The sequence below is a fragment of the Thamnophis elegans genome, chromosome 5 (assembly GCF_009769535.1).
Source record: "Thamnophis elegans isolate rThaEle1 chromosome 5, rThaEle1.pri, whole genome shotgun sequence".
NCBI classification, from domain to species: domain Eukaryota; kingdom Metazoa; phylum Chordata; class Lepidosauria; order Squamata; family Colubridae; genus Thamnophis; species Thamnophis elegans.
In genome coordinates, this window is record NC_045545.1 from 6,471,777 (window position 1) to 6,490,176 (window position 18,400).

General features: G+C 39.8%; 1 protein-coding gene across 3 annotated transcripts in view; it reads right to left on the bottom strand.

Annotated features, from left to right (window-relative positions):
• Window positions 1-1,275: 1,275 nt before the first annotated feature.
• The window catches only part of LOC116508699 (uncharacterized oxidoreductase ZK1290.5-like), a 105,902-nt gene continuing 88,777 nt past the window's right edge, over window positions 1,276-18,400 (bottom strand). Inside the window, exons 7-8 of one of the 3 annotated variants that reach the window (XM_032217347.1) lie at window positions 17,462-17,491; window positions 1,276-1,833 (exon numbers count right to left, since the gene is read on the bottom strand). In XM_032217347.1, the coding sequence (XP_032073238.1) occupies window positions 1,747-1,833; window positions 17,462-17,491 (117 nt within the window). In that variant the 3' untranslated portion in view covers window positions 1,276-1,746. Of the gene's footprint in view, window positions 1,848-17,388; window positions 17,492-18,400 lie in introns of all 3 variants that reach the window. The other 2 variants (XM_032217345.1, XM_032217346.1) reach the window with 2 other exon arrangements.

An 18,400-nucleotide genomic window follows, 5' to 3' on the forward strand; every position in this document is an offset into this window, starting at 1 on the left:
TTGCGAAAAGCCAATCACAAGTACTTGGGATACTACACACTTATAAATACATGCCAACTGCTAAGTACCTGAATTTTGATCACATGACTGGGACTATTGGGTTGTCGTAAGTATGAGAACCAGTCATAAATCACTTTTTTTTTAGTACTGTTGTAATTTCAGTCACTAAACAATTGGTTCAAAATCAAGGACTGCCTGTACTCACATCCATGCTTACTACAACCCACAATTGTACTACAGAGTTGATCAGTTCTATAGTTTGTTCAAACTTGGCATTAAAGTATCAAGATCTGAATCTTGAAGTTAGATATCAAAATATCAGTGGACAAGATGCTTCTTAAGGCTATCACATCGAGCATTGGGGGTATAGTATTTCAACTACAAGATCCCTGATTCTCTCCCAGCATCTCTCCCACGTTATCAGAAATACTGTACTGTACTGATCTGGATCAAGTTTATTATTTTATTATTAAAGAACAAAAAATAGAATAAAATATTCTACTGACATAAGATGAAGAATGAATAGTGACATTAATTGTCTCCTGGCCCGAAAAAGTGGCCGTACGCTATTATTAATATTTGAAAACTTGTAGCAAGTATTTTCCCACAAACTGCCTTGATAAGTTCCTCACCGTGACCCGACAATTGCGCGATAGACATATCCGCGCCGACAAAATAGCGCCGATTAAAACTCGACGTCAAAATTGCGCCCACAAATTCGTGATGACAAAAGCGCGATGACAGGCACAAAACGCTTTTATTTTTTCACTTTCATTTTTTGCGGTATTTGGAGCGTGCATGTGTTCAGTACTTGTTTGTAACATCCCGTCTGTTTTCTCTTAAGTCTTCTGGCACACTCTCTTTTAATGCACCTCCACGAAGACGATCCATCTTGATTTAACTTGTCGCGTCGATGTCGATATCCTTCATACAGCAGTTGTTGTTTTCCTTTCTGTGACTTAATAATATCCATGGCTTCAGTATAACTAAAACGTATTATTCAACTGGCGTGTGCTGACTGCATTATAACGTATGTTATAACGTACGTATACGCGTCCCACTATGTTAAACGCCCAGCACACTCACTGGGCTGTCTATAGTTTGTTGATGACGCGATTTTGTCATCGCGCATTTGTCGTCGCGCTATTGTCGAAAATCAATTAGCGATTTTGACGCGTCATTTGTCCACGCGGTTTTGTCGGCGTGCATATGTCTATTGCATTTGTCGGTGAACCGTTCCTCACAACAGTTTTGATTAGAAAATCTCCTGGAACATTGGTTTAAACATGTTTATTGGCAATAAAGTGGACTGCAATTGGGTGATAGTAATTTGGTTCAAAATCATTTGGTTAACTCCATGCAAAAAAAGAGTAGATAGAACAAAATATTAATCAGACATTAATATTATTAATTACATTAATTTTCATTTTCACACAGTTCCAAACTCCAATTGTCTCACACACGCCGAAACCAACAGCTCCAGCTGAGTTAAGTTTAGCAATGACTTTTTAAAATTCAGTTCCAGTTAGGCTCAAGAGTAACTTGCAACTTCCTGAAAAGTCTTTTAGTGAGAGCTTGGAAATGGGAACACTCCATACAGTAGCCTAATAATTTGTTAATAGGAAAGATAGGTTTGTGCAAAAAATACTTAAGTTGCATTAGCTTTGAATGCATTAAGTAAATAGCTTGGGGGAATCCAGAAGTCACCGTGTTCTCAGCCAGTCTATTCTGTAACCACTCCATGAGTTATCCCTTCCATATTGGATAGGTTAGATAGACCAACTTTCTGTTGATGTCCATGGAGTCAAGCAATTCCATATCTTCTTTGCAAGCCTAAAATCAAAGACCTGGAAATCAATAATGAAAGAATAATTCAATACATTATATTAAATGGTTTTTTTTTTACAATCAATCCACTACAGCATCAATTTTTTCTGCATATAAACTACTATTACTTGTTGGAGAAATAGGTGTGTTTTCCTTGAAGCTTGGATATAGAAGCCTGTGAGGAAAATTGCTGTTGTTCCTGGTGAGCAGATCTATGATACTTTCATCTCCAGCAAATAAGATTCCCTCCTCTCACCCTACCCCAAGCTTCAAAAATCCTCAAAATGAATTTGATCAAAGGTCATAGCAAGATTAAAGAACTGTCCATTTCTGGGGAAGCAAAACTTTACACAGGTTTTCAAGTATCTTAAAAGGCTGTCATGTCCAAAATCAGTGGTCAGGAACCCTGACTGTCCATTAGAAGAAACTCAAACTTACTCAAAGACACTCAGTTTAAAATCTATTTCATTTTTGTTTAGGCATTATGAGAGCTTAAATAATATTTCAAGTTATAAGGTATCATTGAATCCCCATTGATATACTACCTTTTTCATATTGTTGCTGTTATGGTATTTTTATATTTGAATTATAAAGGTATCAAGTATGTAAAATGAAATAAATTTATTTGTTACAGAAGGCAGGTTTTCCAAATATACTGCTGTTATATTAATTGGATCTGAGAGTTATCTATAAAAGAAAAGAATCAGAAATCCTTAGAAGGAAAAATCATGCGAGTAAATGTCTTGTCCTAATTAATCTCTCCTGTAAGAGCTGGCTGTTAAAGAGATTTCTCTCTGGTCCATAAACAGTAGTTTATCAAATGGGAAACCCTAACCCTTAAAATAAGACATCTGAAAACTAAATGTCCATCAATCTTTCAAATACAATTGAAGAGAAATGACTATTAAAAAAAACAGTTCCAAAAACGTTCCATTTTTAAAAATGGAACGAGCTGCACTGGCTACCGATCGTCTCCGGATACGCTTCAAAGTGCTAGTCGTAACTTATAAAGCCCTTCATGGTATTGGACCTGGGTACTTGCCTGCTGCCAATTACCTCCCAAAGACCCATTAGATCACACAGGGTCGGCCTCCTCCGGGTTCCGTCCACCAGCCAATGCCACCTGGCTACTACCCGGGGGAGGGCCTTCTCTGTGGCAGCTCCGGCCCTTTGGAATGAACTCCCCGCGGAGATTCGACCCTCACCTCTCTCCAGGCCTTCCGGAAAGCCGTCAAAACCTGGCTGTGCCGGCAGGCCTGGGGTTGATGAGTTCCCCTCCCCTCTCGACCTGTGTGGCTGTATTCTTGTATTTTAATTTGTTATTATGTTCTTTTCCCTTTCCCCCTTTTGAGTTGTTCGCCGCCCTGAGTCCCTCCCGGAGAAGGGCGGCATACAAATAAATCTAATCTCAATCTCAAAAAAAGGATGCATGCTAAAAATGAATGAAATGACAAGTTGCGCCCGCTGAATGCAACTTTTGCCATCTGAAATCTTCCATGACATTGTGATTCAGATGCAAGCCATGTTATGATTTTTTTTGTTAATATTGTAAAGCTGGCACCTAGCCAGCGGATGCTTCAACTTCTCCCTTCAACTCAAATCACATCATCTGAATATTGTTTTTTTTAATTAGCTTATTAGGGATTGACATTTAATTATCTGCCTTCTTAAATAACCTCAGCCTACAATCCAAATGAAGCAGTAGGAAATGAAATAAAAGCAAGATGTCTTCAAAACTAAAAGGCTGCTGTTTGCTTTTCAAATGACAAAAACAAAGGAAGCCTCTGGCACGGAAGATTATTTCAATATATTGTATGTTTATGGCAGCAAGATGACTATATGCACCAAGAAGGAATAATTCAACACTACCCAATAGGGAGGAATAGTTGGTGAAATTATCCATCTCTTTCTGAGAAGGATAAACTAACTTCTTTGAATAGAAAAAAGGCACCATTTACATTTACTGAAACTTACATTTACATTTACTAGAAACTTCTTAGGGAATTTTGCATTAAATGGAAAAAAATGAACTTGTGATTTATGGTTTTGATTATTAGATGTGATAGATTATAGAAAGAAGGGTATTATAATATAACTTTAGAAAGAGAGGTTAAAATATAATTGTACTTTTTAACTGCTGTGAAAATATTGGAAGCCGCTGGTTTGTATATTTTTGCTTTCCTGTTTTTCTTAACTTTTCTCTCTTTTTTTTGCACTTTTTGGTTTCTCTTTTTTCTTTTTCTCTTTTTTTTTCTTATTGGTATTAATGTGTATCTCATTGAAAGTTTTAATACAATTTACACAGACACACATATGTACAAATGAAGTCCCCATACTACTGATACACGAAAATAAAGTGTTAAAATCTAATCACTGATTCTAATGTGTCTGTTTGATTGAGCTCTCAAAAATTATTGATACTAGTACAACAGCTATCTGTTCTGATCCCCCTCGTCTTACACCAAAGCACGCCGAGACAAAGATACTTCAAGGATTTATTAACACAGACTAGACCTTGGCAGCAATCCAGCACAGACTACCTTGGCAGCAATCCAGCCTGCCAAGCGAGCCACGATAGCTTCTCCAGCTCTAGTAAATATGCTGATTCCGTTTATAGCGTTCATTCCTTTTATAGTCTCGAGAGGAGCCTAATTACCACCAGCTGAGTTCAATTATCTCCTGTAACTGCATAACTATGCCTATTAGTCCTCCGTTGCTGGGCATCCAGGGACCAACTCCCTTGTCTCCTCCCCACTGCTCCAATGCATGACGTCAGGATCATACTCTCTTGTCTCCTCCCCACTGGCTCCAAGGCTCAGGCGTCTCCTAGTGGCCAATCAGCCTCTCTGCGCCCTGCTCAGAGTCGGAACCCTGTCCAGGGTCCTCCACATCCTCCAGAGCCTACTCATAGGGGCCCCTCGCTGTCGGAGTCTGGTGGCAGCTCCAACGGCTCCTGCTGGGCCACAACAGCTATCCTTCTAAATCCAGCTCCTTTCAGACCTAGAGCCTTTTGAGGGATGAATGCCAGATATCTGTTTTAATTCTCCAAATGAGATATCGAAAGAGAAACTATGCCCCTGTAAGGGAATGATAAAGAAAGGTTTCCTCAGATACTTCACACAACTCTAACAGAGACTTATGGGAATCCATTCAATTTTTTTCCCCAGAAGTACTGAATTTTTCAGAAGCCTGAGAGGCATATTCAAGAACCTGATTTTCCCGAAGCAGCTGCCTTCATTGGAGCCTTCCAGAGTAAAGCAGGAGTCGTCTGAAAATAAAAACAGGCTCATTTCTGGCAGCTAGTACAAAACGGTTTTGACCACGGGCAGGCTTTGTTTATACATCCACAAAACAATTTCTCCAGGAACAGAGCTTTTGAAAGAGAGTTGTCACTAGCTTTCCTGTCAACGTAACATCATCGTACCACTTTAAAAGGAAACAGACTGATATTTACCAGAGCATATCAGACCAGTAAACACATATTTTGACTCTGAGGGCTTCTGAACTTATAATTACTGCAGCCTGTTTTACTGCCTATGTAGCAGTGACATAATTATCTTCTAGCCTCAGTTGTGGGCTAGGAAAGGGACCGGAGCATCTTCAACTCTCTGGCAATCATATGTGAGCTTGGTTAGAAATCCTTACGTGTGCATTTTAAAGCCACCATTGGTTTTTATTGTAATTTTTTTGTTCAACCGAGGGTCTGAGCTACATTTCATCAAGATGTGGGTGGAGGAGGAGGTGGAGGGGGGAGATGCAACGAAGATGGAGGTGAAAAGAACAGGCCACATAGAAATAAGGAGGAGAAATTTAAGATCCAAATGGGAATAGAAAACTCTGGGTGGACAGCCTCAGACAAGAGCCACATTCTTCCCATTCACTTTTTAAAACTGATTTTTGCTCTTTTCTTTTTTTCAAAAATCATTGCCGTTTACCGCTCTAGCTAAAGTTTGTGACATTTGCACTTCAGCGTTCGAAGAAGAAGGCAGCCTTGCCGTCAGATTTCAGGGCTCTGCATTAATTGTTATTTCTGTTCCAAGTATCACGATTAAAATGCAATCAATCTTCTTCTAGTTCCCCTATGGGCAAAGCTGAAGAAGAGCCCTGTGTGGGCATCAATGACACTCCACTGGTTTATTTAATTTTGCTACCTCAGAGAAGTTTTCATTTAGATGGAAACAAACAAGTAAAAAGAGAGTTAAACCAAGGAATTGAAAGAAAAACTCCCGGAAAAACTTCTGGTCCAAAACTGGGGGCATCCCAAAGCTTTTCTCCTGGAACTCAAAAACACTGCAATCCAAACCTTACTACTTTGTATGTATATCAGTGTTCCTGATTAAAGTTTTTTTATTTTTCCACTTTCATAACATATAATCACATGTATACTATTACATAACCAACATCATATTGTATTATTAAATGTTTACATCAATGCATCTTACCATCAACTGCCAGAAACCAATTATTGGCTCTTCTGCTCTCCATACACCGTATTTGTACCTTATCCACCACTTTCTCTCCCTCTCTCCTCCTCCTCCTCCTCCCTACCTCCTTTCTTCCTCTGTCATCCTTCCCTTCTCTACTTCCCCTTCCTCTCTCCTTCTCCTCTCTCCCCTTTCCACTCTTTTCTTTTCTTTTTTTTAAATGTACTTTTATTTATTTATATAACATACAATCACATGTATACAATTACATAGCCAAGATCCTATTGTATTAAGTAGTAATTACATCAGTTCCTCTTGTCATCAACGCCCAGAAAGATAAAAACCCAATTATTGGCTCTTCTGCTCTCCATACACCTCTTTCTTCTGCCTCTCTCCTACCTCCTTTCTTCCCTCCATCATCCTTTTCTACTCTACTTCCCCTTCCTTTCTCCTTCTCCGCTCTCTGCATTCCACTCCTCCTTATCCTCTCATCTTCCCCCCTTACCCTCTCTCCTATCCCTCTCTTCCCATCTTTCTTCTCTCCTCTGTTTCCCACTCTTCCTCTCTTGGTGTATTTCCGCTTCTGAGCAAACTCCACTTGTTGTATATCGGTGTTACATCCCAAACAAAGAAGAATCATGCTCCACTCACTATTTGTCTGCTGTGACCCTCTGTGGATTGTCACTGAAGTGGAATTTGACTCAGGGGGGGGAATATATTATTCCCAAATTCATAGGAACTAGGCCTGATGGAAATCACTTCTTTTTCCCTTCCCTTGAAAAATTCTGTTATCTGCTGCCATAGGTGGTTAAAAAAAAAACAAAACAGTTTTGGTCAAAAGATTGTTACTACTTCTTGTATTTTCATATGCTCTGAAATGAAAATGATATCAGACATTCCAGAGGGAAAAAACCATATTAATCCAACACTTGAGCTTTATTTGAGTTTTTTTTTTTAAAAGGGGGGGTGGGGGGAAGAGAGAGAGAAGCTGTGTGCTACCAACTGGAAAGACCCAGGCCACCCAAACCCTTTCGAATAATTCCCTTTGCAATTGCCAGGATACACCCTTAAATTCGCTGCCTTTGAAAAGGATGATAAATATGGGATGTTCTCATCCAACCCAAGAGAGAAATGTGCCATTTACCACTGATTATTGTAATTATCACTCGGAAGATAGGCTCTTAGAAAATTTATCCCGTACAAAAGATTGGAGGATAGACAGATCTAATGTTAAGTTGCTGTGGGAAGGGGGTGTAATTGGAATCAGAATGTAGTTTTTGGTACTAAAGCATCAATATTGTAAAAATACTCACCATTCACTCATAATTTGACTTTTCAATCTTCCCTTCATATTGTAATAAAAAAAACCTGGTTTGTCTTATAATCATAAAGCTGCAAAACTACTATGGAAATAAAGGATGGGCATCGGGCAATGAGATTAAGTCTGTCTCCACACTTAATAATACCACCAGGACAAACTAAACAGCCTGCAATCTGAGAAATATGAAAAAGAAGATATTGTAACTGTTGTTTATGGTAGATCAATTCATCAATTGAAAAAAATGCCATTTTTAGAGTCCAGGTCATGGTGGAAGCCAGCAGTATGAATGGAAATCTGTAGCAAGTCAACACAAAATATTCTGTAATAGTCCTGTAGAATTTTCTGCCACAAATGTATTATGACAGTCAGTTCCCTAATATAAAACAGCATGTCCATAAATGGAATAACAAAAGCCAACCTCCACATTTTGGAATTAAGAAGCAAAGCTTCATATTTGGAAGATCTAAGTTCAAAAATTTAGATTCAAAGAAAAGACCATCCAAAGATCTTAAGTAGACACATGAATGAATTGTCAACTAGCTCCTATGAGATACTGAAGAATAGCTTTCATACTCTTGTCTGTCTCTCAGGATTATTAAAGGGGCCCCTTGAGAAGATATTTTCTTCTAAACAGGAATGAGTATCCCAAATTATTTTTTGTGGCACCCTTGTCTTTGGGATTTTACCATGGAGTTTTTCAGAAAAAAATGTGACTTCACTTATTTCTTATGTCCCATTCCTGGGAGTCCCTGAATCTCTTCACCAAATTGTAGAACAATGAAATAAAAGATAGGGGCTTCAGGTCTTCAAAACTTGTGCAAAATGAAACCCCTCTTCAATGCTAAGCAAGCATGCCTCAGGAAATATGAGATGAACACATTAAAATATTAATGCTTTTAATTTAGATCATGATTGTCTAGCCTTTTGGCTTGCCCGAGCCTCATTGAGCGAAGACGTATTGTCTTGAGCTGCGTATTAAATATACAGTATAGTTAATGATATAAATAACAAACTTCCTTTTTAAAAATATTTTTTTATTATCTTGTGGGGTGGCATTACTAGGTGTCTAGGACCGAATGCAGTCTGCGGGTTAGACACGCCTGATTTAGATGGTATGGAATATTTCAGTGTTGTTAATTGTTCCGGTGAAAATAGATTCACCAAATGTAAACATGCCTGCCTATGAAAGTTTACTCAGAAGCGTGCCATTTGTTTTATTTATATCAACATTTGAAGGCTATAAACAGATATGCATAAAATTACAGCTTACGTGGGTAGCCTCGGGATAAATATCAACCCACATTTGAAATATGTATGGCTCGAATGAAGCTGAAATCGATTTTATATGGGGATAATACTTGTATGTACATTTTTGTCATATGTAATAAAATAATCTTCACCAGTGAATGATGTGCTGGGTGCTCTGTTAACAGAAAACATGGCGGAGGTTGTTTTTTAATCTGCATATTTAGAATTGTCTTTAAAACAGCTGGCTCCCTTGGCAGTGTATTTTGCTTCTAACACAATTGGGATTTCATACTGCTCGTGCGTATCTTGAAAAGCAGCACTCTATGAAACTTCTAATCGAGGTGGGGAATTCTGTTCTTCCTCTTTTATTTGTTTAACACTCTCAGATTACTTAGAATAGTGATTAGCAACTATTGCATTCTCCAGATGTTTTGAATTACCAAACCCATAGTCCCCAATCACTGGTCATGCTAAGTTGTTCTTGTGAGGATGGTAATTTAAAAATGGTGGGCATCAGGTTTTCCAATGAACACATCAATAGATATATTCAAGTGAAGGTTAAGATAGCCATCTGTCTGGGATCACAATAGCAGCAACAGCACTTAGACTTATATACCACTTCACAATGCTTTACAGCTCTCTCTAAGCAGTTTACAGAGTCAACATATTTTCTCCAACAATTTGGGTCCTCATTTTACCAACCTGAGAAGGACGGAAGGCTGAGTCAACCTTGAAATGGTCAGAATCGAACTCCTGGCAGGAAATAGTGAGTTCGTCTGAAATACTGCATTCTAACCACTCCGCCACCATGGCTGCTGCGCCAGCATGGGATGCTTGAAAATTGGAGTTTAAATTCAAAATTTGTATGTGTATGTTTAGTTATATATGTGTACATAAATCAGAGTTCCTGCATTGAAGATTAACATCCTCAATTTAGATGATCTAAATAGCAACTGGCAACTTCATTTATTATTATTAACTTCATACAGATAAGACTACAATTGAACCTGGGATGTTATGTGTACGTCTACATTTGTAAATCAACTGACTATGTGAATGCACTTGGTTTTACAATTGTTTTTACAATGGTTGTTAAGCAATTCACTGTAGTCATTAAGCAAATCACATGGCTGTAAATCTGAAACCAGCTTATCCAATTGGCATTTTTGCTGCAAAATAGCAAAAGAAGTTACAAAATGCAATCACATGACTGCAGGCAATTGCAACCGATTCTAAATGTGCGCCAATTGCCAAGCAGCCAAAATGTGATCACATGACCACAAGGTTGGTCGTAACTTCAAGACCAGGTTTAAGTACTTTTTTTCCAGGTTTGTCGTAATTATGAACAGTTTTAAGAAACTGGCCATATATTAAGAACTACCTGTAATTCAATAGCTTACAGTAATTTTACAGCCATAATTTAAGAGCCGAGGTGGCGCAGTGGTTAGGGTGCAGTACTGCAGGCCACTTCAGCTAACTACTATCTGCAGTTCAGCAGTTCAAATCTCACCGGCTCAAAGTTGACTCAGCCTTCCATCCTTCCGAGGTGGGTGAAATGAGGACCCAAATTTTCTGACTCAATTTGCTAAAAATCTGTAAACCACTTAGAGAGGGCTGAAAGCCCTATGAAGCGGTATATAAGTCTAATAAATATATAATAAATAAATTTAAAAATGTAATCAAATTCAAAGGAAATAATGACAAGTTCAGTGAATCTAATATTCTGTTCCTTCATTCTAAGCTGGGATCGGGTTGCACGCTTGAGTAGGTGTTGGGAATTTCTATCGGGGGTGGGGGGAAGGGTGTGTGTAACTTTGGAGTTCTGGGTTGGACATCTTTGCTGTATGGCAAAGGTGGGGAACTATGCCCCCCTTATGACTTGTGGACGTCAATTCCTGAGCTAGCCATGCTGCCTCAAGAATTCTGGGAGAAGAAGTCCAAAGGGGCATGGTTCCCCCACCCCTGTTCTATGGGGCAGGCCAAACAGCTTCTCAGATAAACTTTCCAAATTAGTAGACTGTAATATTTCAACTTTCTAATACCCACTCCACAGCATCATGTTCTATAGAGTTATTTCATTTTGTGCTCTTAAGCCCTCTCAACAGTGGTGGGTTTCAAAAATTGTTCGAACCTACTGTATTTAAATGAATGATTTAAGTTAGTCCAAGCTAAGCCCGCAATCACACAATGGTTCCGTTTGGCGTAGAATAATGAGGGAAATTGGGAACTTTGACTTATTGGTTAAAACAGCATGGTTAAACATCCTGGCTCAATAATATGCATAAATATAATATGAAGATTAGTTTAAGCCCTACATGGCTCAGGACCAGCATATTTGCGAGACCGCCTACTGCCGCATACCTCCCAACGGCCAATAAGATCCCACAGGGTGGGCCTCCTTAGGATGCCGTCAGCCGGGCAGTGTCGGCTGGCAGGGCCTCGGAGGAGGGCCTTCTCTGTGGCCGCTCCGACCCCGTGGAATCAGCTACCCCCAGAGGTCCGGACTTCACCCACCCTCATGGCCTTCAGAAAAGCTGTTAAAACCTGGCTGTTCCGGCAGGCCTGGGGCTGTTGACCTTATTACGTAGGGTCCAGCCCCAATTTGAATGTATGCGTGTTGGAGAATTTTAATCTTTATTTTTATTTTATTTTGTTTGTTTTTCTTTCTTGTTCTGTGTAAGCCGCCTGAAGTCCTCCGGGATTGGGCGGCCTATAAATCTAATAAATTAAATTAAATTAAATTAAATTAAGATACACTGAAAGAGAAAGAAGAAGGAGAATTAATGAATTTAATCATAAAGTTGTCTCTTGAAACATGAATACATATATATCTCAAGAGACAATCTTGAACTTTGTTTGAAATGCTGACAGAATCTTCTGGAAAGTGTAATCAAGAGGGGGGGGGGGAAGTCTCTGAAGTCTGTATTAAAAAACTTCAGGGATAAACAATACCAACCCATTGCAAGCTGGGTGTTGATAAAAAGCAAGGAATATGTTTTTTTGTGATACGGCTAAAACAGCACAGCAGTGGGAAAACTGCTCCAGGAAGTCCTAAAACAATATAAATCACAGTCAGACTTTCCATATTCTTCTGGACACAGGAACTCCTAAAATATCAGGCCAGTGTGACTACCTAACAAATACCAAGTTGATAATCGAATAGAGCTTTCTAAAAATCAGTTGCATTATAAACCACTATTAATATATGCTTTTAAATAAGGTCCCAAGAGCACTACTATATTTGACCCTACATTCATCCTACATTGAGTAAAAGCTAAACTAGCTTTTTAGCTAGTTTAGCTAGCTAGCTAGCTAGCTTTTAGTGAAACCTGAAACTTAGCACATCATGATGTTGAGAGGTTTTCTCTCAAGATGCCCCCAACATATGTATGTATGTTGAGAAGTTTTATGACAGAATAAATAAATGTAAATTTATCTGGAGCTACATCTAATGACAGTCTATATATTCAGGTGAAATAGCTGTAGCCAATTAGGAAAAAGGCCTGCTAAGATAGATATGATACTATTAGCAAGTTCTCTGGCATCTCTAATATTTTCCTGCCTGTTTCAACCCCTCCTTCCTCCCGTTCCACTTTTTCATTCCTCCTGAATACTGTAAACCTGCATGTAGGTGTTTCTTATCGCATATTGGTGCATGTCCCTTTTTTAAAAAAACGCTAAATTCTGGAATTGAAAAAATCACAAGGACTGGAGGATAGATAAATGGAGTTTTTTGAAAAATCACATTTGTGAGGCACCTGAAGAGACTTTACCAAATCAAAAATGTAAAAAAATATTGGAGCAATCACCCCATGTTCTATGCATATTATAGAACTAAGTAAAGTTCTACATTTAGGCAAGAAAAACAAAATGCACAGGTACAGTATAGGTGGTACCTTGCTCAATAGTAGTAAGTATGAGAGGGATCTTGGAATCCTAGTGGGCAACCATTTAAATGTGAGCCAGCAGTGTGCAGCAGCTGCCAAAAAAGCCAACACAGTTCTAGGCTGCATAAACAGGGATAAAATCAAGATCAGATGAAGTATTAATACCACTTCATAATGCCTTGGTAAGGCCACACTTGGAATACTGCATTTAGTTTTGGTCGCCACGGTGTAGAAAAGATGTGGAGACTCTAGAAAGAGTGCAGAGAAGAGCAACAAAGATGATTAGGGGACTGGAGACTAAAACATATGACAAACAGTTGCAGGCACTGGGTATGTCTAGTTTAAAAGAAAGAAGGACTAGGGGTGACATGATAGCAGTGTTCCAATATCTCAGGGGTTGCCACAAAGAAGAGGGAGTCAAACTATTCTCCAAAGCACCTGAGGATAGAACAAGAAGCAATGGGTGGAAACTAATCAAGGAGAGAAACAACTTAGAACTGAGGAGAACTTTCTTGACAGTTAGAACAATTAATCAGTACAACAACTTCCCTCCAGACACCCATTACTGCTGAGGTACTGCGAAAAAAGTAAAGCAATAAAATGATCTGGCTCAAATGAAACGCAAAGTGATAGCCATGGACTCACAGAGTTTAGAGACACTAACAGATTCTAGACCAAGACTCTTCAAGAAGTAATTTAGATTATGAATATTCAGTATAAATCTAAGGCTGCTATCTTTCTTGGGGTTGGTAAAATATATTTCAATTCCTAGACAATATTTTCAATTGTCACTTTTTGTAGAGAAGAGAGGGAGAGACCTGATGGCATAATTCTTAAAAGTTATGGATGCCCATATACCTTGAACACAGCTTGGTCAGATTTATATACTGCTTCATAGTGCTTTACAGCCCTCTCTAGCAATAGCAATAGCAGTTAGACTTATATACCGCTTCATAGGGCTTTCAGCCCTCTCTAAGCGGTTTACAGAGTCAGCATATCGCCCCCACAGTCTGGGTCCTCATTTTACCCACCTCGGAAGGATGGAAGGCTGAGTCAACCTTGAGCCGGTGAGATTTGAACTGCCGAACTGCAGCTAACAGTCAGCTGAAGTGGCTGCAGTACTGCACTCTAACCACTGTGCCACCTCGGCTCTTCTGCTTACAGCAGGAGTGTCAAACTAGCGGTCCACAGGCCACATGTGTCATGTGCAGGCATTCCCACCCCGGCTCCGCAAAGGCAAAAAAGTCATGATATGTCGCAATACATTATGTGACACAATCGAGTTTGACACCTGTGACTTAAGAGTATATATATTAGAAAACTTAGTTGCCAATGAGCAAGGAAAAAGAGGGATCATTGTTAGTTGAGAGAAAGGACAAAGTAGGGTTTGCTATTGTGTATAACTTTGAACCATGTTCAGGGAGTCATCAATTTTAATAGTAAATAAGCTACTTTCCCAAATACAAATCCTACATTCTGGTCTTCATTTCCAGTGTCAATCAGGAGTGAAGCCAAGATGCGACAAAGAGCAATGGAGAACATTATTATCCTGGCTTCTGAATCAGTATCATGACAAACTGTTTGTCAGGCCTGCAATTATATTCCTTTTAGAATTTTGGCCTGCCACACTTTCTCTTATTTCATTATGCTGTTTCATTAGCATAGTTGATGGGAGGGGGGAATAGACAGGAGTGAGATTGTGGAATGTATTGTTGTCATTCTTTACTAGAAGCCAAGGTCATCCTTTGTCTCCGCACCTGTAAACCTGACCGGAAGCAGTTGGGTGGAGACACCAGCGTGGAAGAAGAAGATTGGATCATGTGATGGATTGTGGGTGTGGGGACAAGATCATGAACTTTTAACTGGGTGAAATTCTGATCTAATTTCCAGATTTGGGATTCCACAGTTATGTGCTAAGATGTCTGGTTTATTAAATTGGAACTTTAAGGATAATTTTGCCTTGGACTCTGATTTAATTCTACATGATACTTGGAACGCTGACATTGTTCTTGCTTAGCTTTTATCTAGAAAAAAAATTAATTATCTTCTGCTTGTTGTCTGGCAAGTGAGATATGAAACAGAAACAAATAAAAAAGGACATATTTCATTAAACATCTCTCATGTTGGGCTATGTAGGGAAAATAATCCAAGAGTACAGCTTGATAGTTCAACTTTCTGCTTATTCATGGCCACAGAACGTTGTTGGCCACATGAACCTGTCAGAGATGCCTTCACTCTGACAGAATTAGCAGATGGACACACACACATACATACATATACATACATATCAGTGGTGGGTTTCAAAAATTTTTGGAACCTCTTCTGTAGGTGTGGTCTGCTTTCCGGGTCCACTGGTAGAACCTCTTCTAACTGGTTCGGTAGATTTGATGAACCGGTTCTACCGAATCGGTGCGAACTGGTAGGAACCCACCTCTGATACATATACATATATATAGGCAAAACCCTAGTTCAGTGATGGTGAACCTTTTCGGCATTGAGTGCCAAAAAGGGACATGCATGCTTGTCTGGGCAGTGAACAAGAAGAGGAGCTGCCCAGGGGCCATGCGTGCAGCAGAAAAAGAACCTCCGGTTACTGGCGTCCATGCACATGTGCCGATCAGCTGGCTCAGGCCGGAAAACGGAAGATCAACTCTTCCGGTTTCTGACACTGCCACACGCACAAAGGCCAGCTGATCATTGTGTGCGCATACACGCCAGAAACCCAGAAGAGTTTCTGGCACCCTGAGCGCCAGGCGACATGGCTCAGCATGCCACTTCGGGCATGCATGCCATAGGTTCGCCATCACAGTCCTAGTTAGATGAAGCACGGTTAGATGTGCAACCGTTCTTCATATGTTTTAACCTCCAGTCCCCTAATCATCTTTGTTGCTCTTCTCTGTACTCTTTCTAGAGTCTCCGTATCTTTTTTACATTGAGGTGACCAAAACTGAATGCAGTATTCCAGCATCTAAAATTGCTGATCAAAGGAGAAAGGACCTTGGAGAATTCACCAGTCGCTACACTGAAAATACCCTATATTAAACTGGAAGAATTGCAACACTGCATAACTAGAGGCTCATAACACAAAAAATGTCATGCAGGAAGGGAATGCTTGTAGGAAAGGAAGAACTTCAAAGAAAATGACAAGAGAAAAATGTTTTTAAAAATAATTAATGCAGGATCCAATCCAGGTTGGTCACGGGGATAAGAGGTTTAGTCTGATTAGCTTTCTGACTCATGCAGGAGTCCACATTCAGGGAACTTCTCTATCACCAAAGATATTAATTATTAGTATAGATGAAACAATTCCCAGGAATAATTAATCAGTAAGGAGGAAGCAACAGAAAGAAAATAGTACACCATGGAGGAAGAGTAATGGAAGAAATGAGGTAAGGAGAAGATGAATCAAATATTTGAAATAGTAAAAGTCTGCATAAAAGTGGACTAACCGTATGGACAAAAAAACAAAAAGGTTTAGGTTTAGGTTTATTAGATTTATATGCTGCCCTTCTCCCAAGGACTCAGGGCGGCATACAACATTAAAAGAAACACATAATACAAAAGTTAAAAAAAAATTAAATAGAATATCCCAAACCCAATTAAAATTGACAATGACATTTTTTTAAAAAAAATCTAATTAAAATTAACAGTGATCAATAATTTATTTTGTTTTGTTCAGGCCAGGCTGGCTTGCTGGAAAAGCCAACTTTTTAGGGCGCGTCGGAAGGACCGGAGGTCGGGGATTATACGAAGCTCCGGGGGCAGCTCATTCCAGAGGGAAGGCGCTCCCACAGAGAAGGCTCTCCCCCTGGGGGTCACTAGCCAACACTGTCTGGCCGACGGCATCCTGAGGAGGCCAACTCTGTGGGATCGTACTGGATGATGGGAGGCTACTGGTGGCAGTAGGTGGTCTCACAAGTACCCTGGGCCTAAGCCATGGAGTGCTTTAAAGGTCATAATTAGTACCTTGAATCACACCCGGAAGACAACCGGCAACCAGTGCAGGCCACCTAAAAGGGGTGTAACATGGGAGTACCTGGGTGCCCCCATGACAACCCGCGCAGCCGCATTCTGGACCAGTTGAAGCCTCCGGGTGCTTTTCAAGGAAAGGAAAGTTACTGACATTTAAGATGGTTTCCATTTAATGTAGGCAATACTAGGCAAGATGTAGTTGATTTTATTATATATTAAACTGGTCCAAGTAAAGAAACATGAGGAAGTGCAATTTAAAGGGTTGGAGACACAACAGGAGACCTCCCTTGGCCATTCTTAGGGGCATTGTTATCCCAATATAACCAAATTTATATTTAACTATTTATTTTAAATGATTTGGATGTAAACCAAAGAAATAAATCAAAACACAGCATTTAAAAAAGAAAATAAGTCAACCTAAAGAATTCAGTTGTTATAAAGCAGTTATAAGCATGCTCCCTATGAAATTTAGAGCACAATTGTAGATGAAATTGAGAAATTATGCTTCTGTAGCAGGGACATGCTTCAAACCTCGCCCTCCCCACCCCCCGATATGTATAAGCTTGTAGGCAAAGGTAGTATAGATGAAACAGAAGATATGGGCTGATCACAGAAGTTCTATGTTCTCTGTAATTTGGCAAGAATTGCAAAGGGTGAAAAGGCCTAATAAATAACTTGCCCAGTACTTGCAATAAGAAATCAGACAAACCTTGGACTTAAACAACTGAGGTTGGATCCCAGGATACATGTCTCCCATCATGCATTCCATTTAGTAGTGCAACATCATCAAAGTCTAGTGAAAAATCAAAGACCTAAGGAGAATGCATAGAGATTAATGGAGTATATACATAGGTGTTCTGACCCCCCCTCGTCCCACACCAAAACACTCCAAGCCAAAGATAAGTTACGGCATTTAATTAACAGACAGACAGGTCCTTGGCAGCAAACTGGCACAGACAAGCTTGGGCAGCAATCCAGCCTGCCAAGCTCACAATAATGTTCTCCGACATTAGTTCCTGCGTTGATTTCTGCAAGAGGGGCATGTGCACAAGCAGTCCTTTTATAGTCTGGAGAGGAGCCTAATGACCACCAGCTGAGTGCAATTATCTCCTGTAACTGCATAACTGTTCCTGACACCTATTAGCTCTTCGGTGCCGGGCATCCAGGAACAACTCACTGCTGGCATCCGGATCACTCTCCCTTGTCTCCTCCCCACTGGTCCAAGGCTCAGGCGCCTCCTGGTGGCCAACCAGCCTCTCTACGCCCTGCTCGGAGTCAGAACCCTGTCCAGGGTCCTCCACATCCTCCAGAACCGACTCATAGGGCCCCTCGCTGTCGGAGTCTGGTGGCAGCCTGCTGGGCCACAACACATAGGCAACACTAAGGATGTCTGCTACTTAAAGCTAACCAGCATGCCTAATTGTTGTTTTGATGCAAGGCTTTCTCTCTAAAGCCAAAGCAGCCAATGGGTTAGAAAAGCATTCCTCAATTTGTTCAATCAATCCCTTTAAAATGTGACTATAACTACAATCAAACCTAGATAGCAGCATGGCTAAGTTTGCCGGCAATACTACTCCAACACAAATACAAGACATCAAGGCCAGTTTAGAATGACCAGTTTATTTAACTGGGAAAAATTGTCTTTAATTATATAATAATTATATATAATTATATAATGTGACAGGTTTGTTTCCTTGATTACTAAACTGGTTTGTTTATAC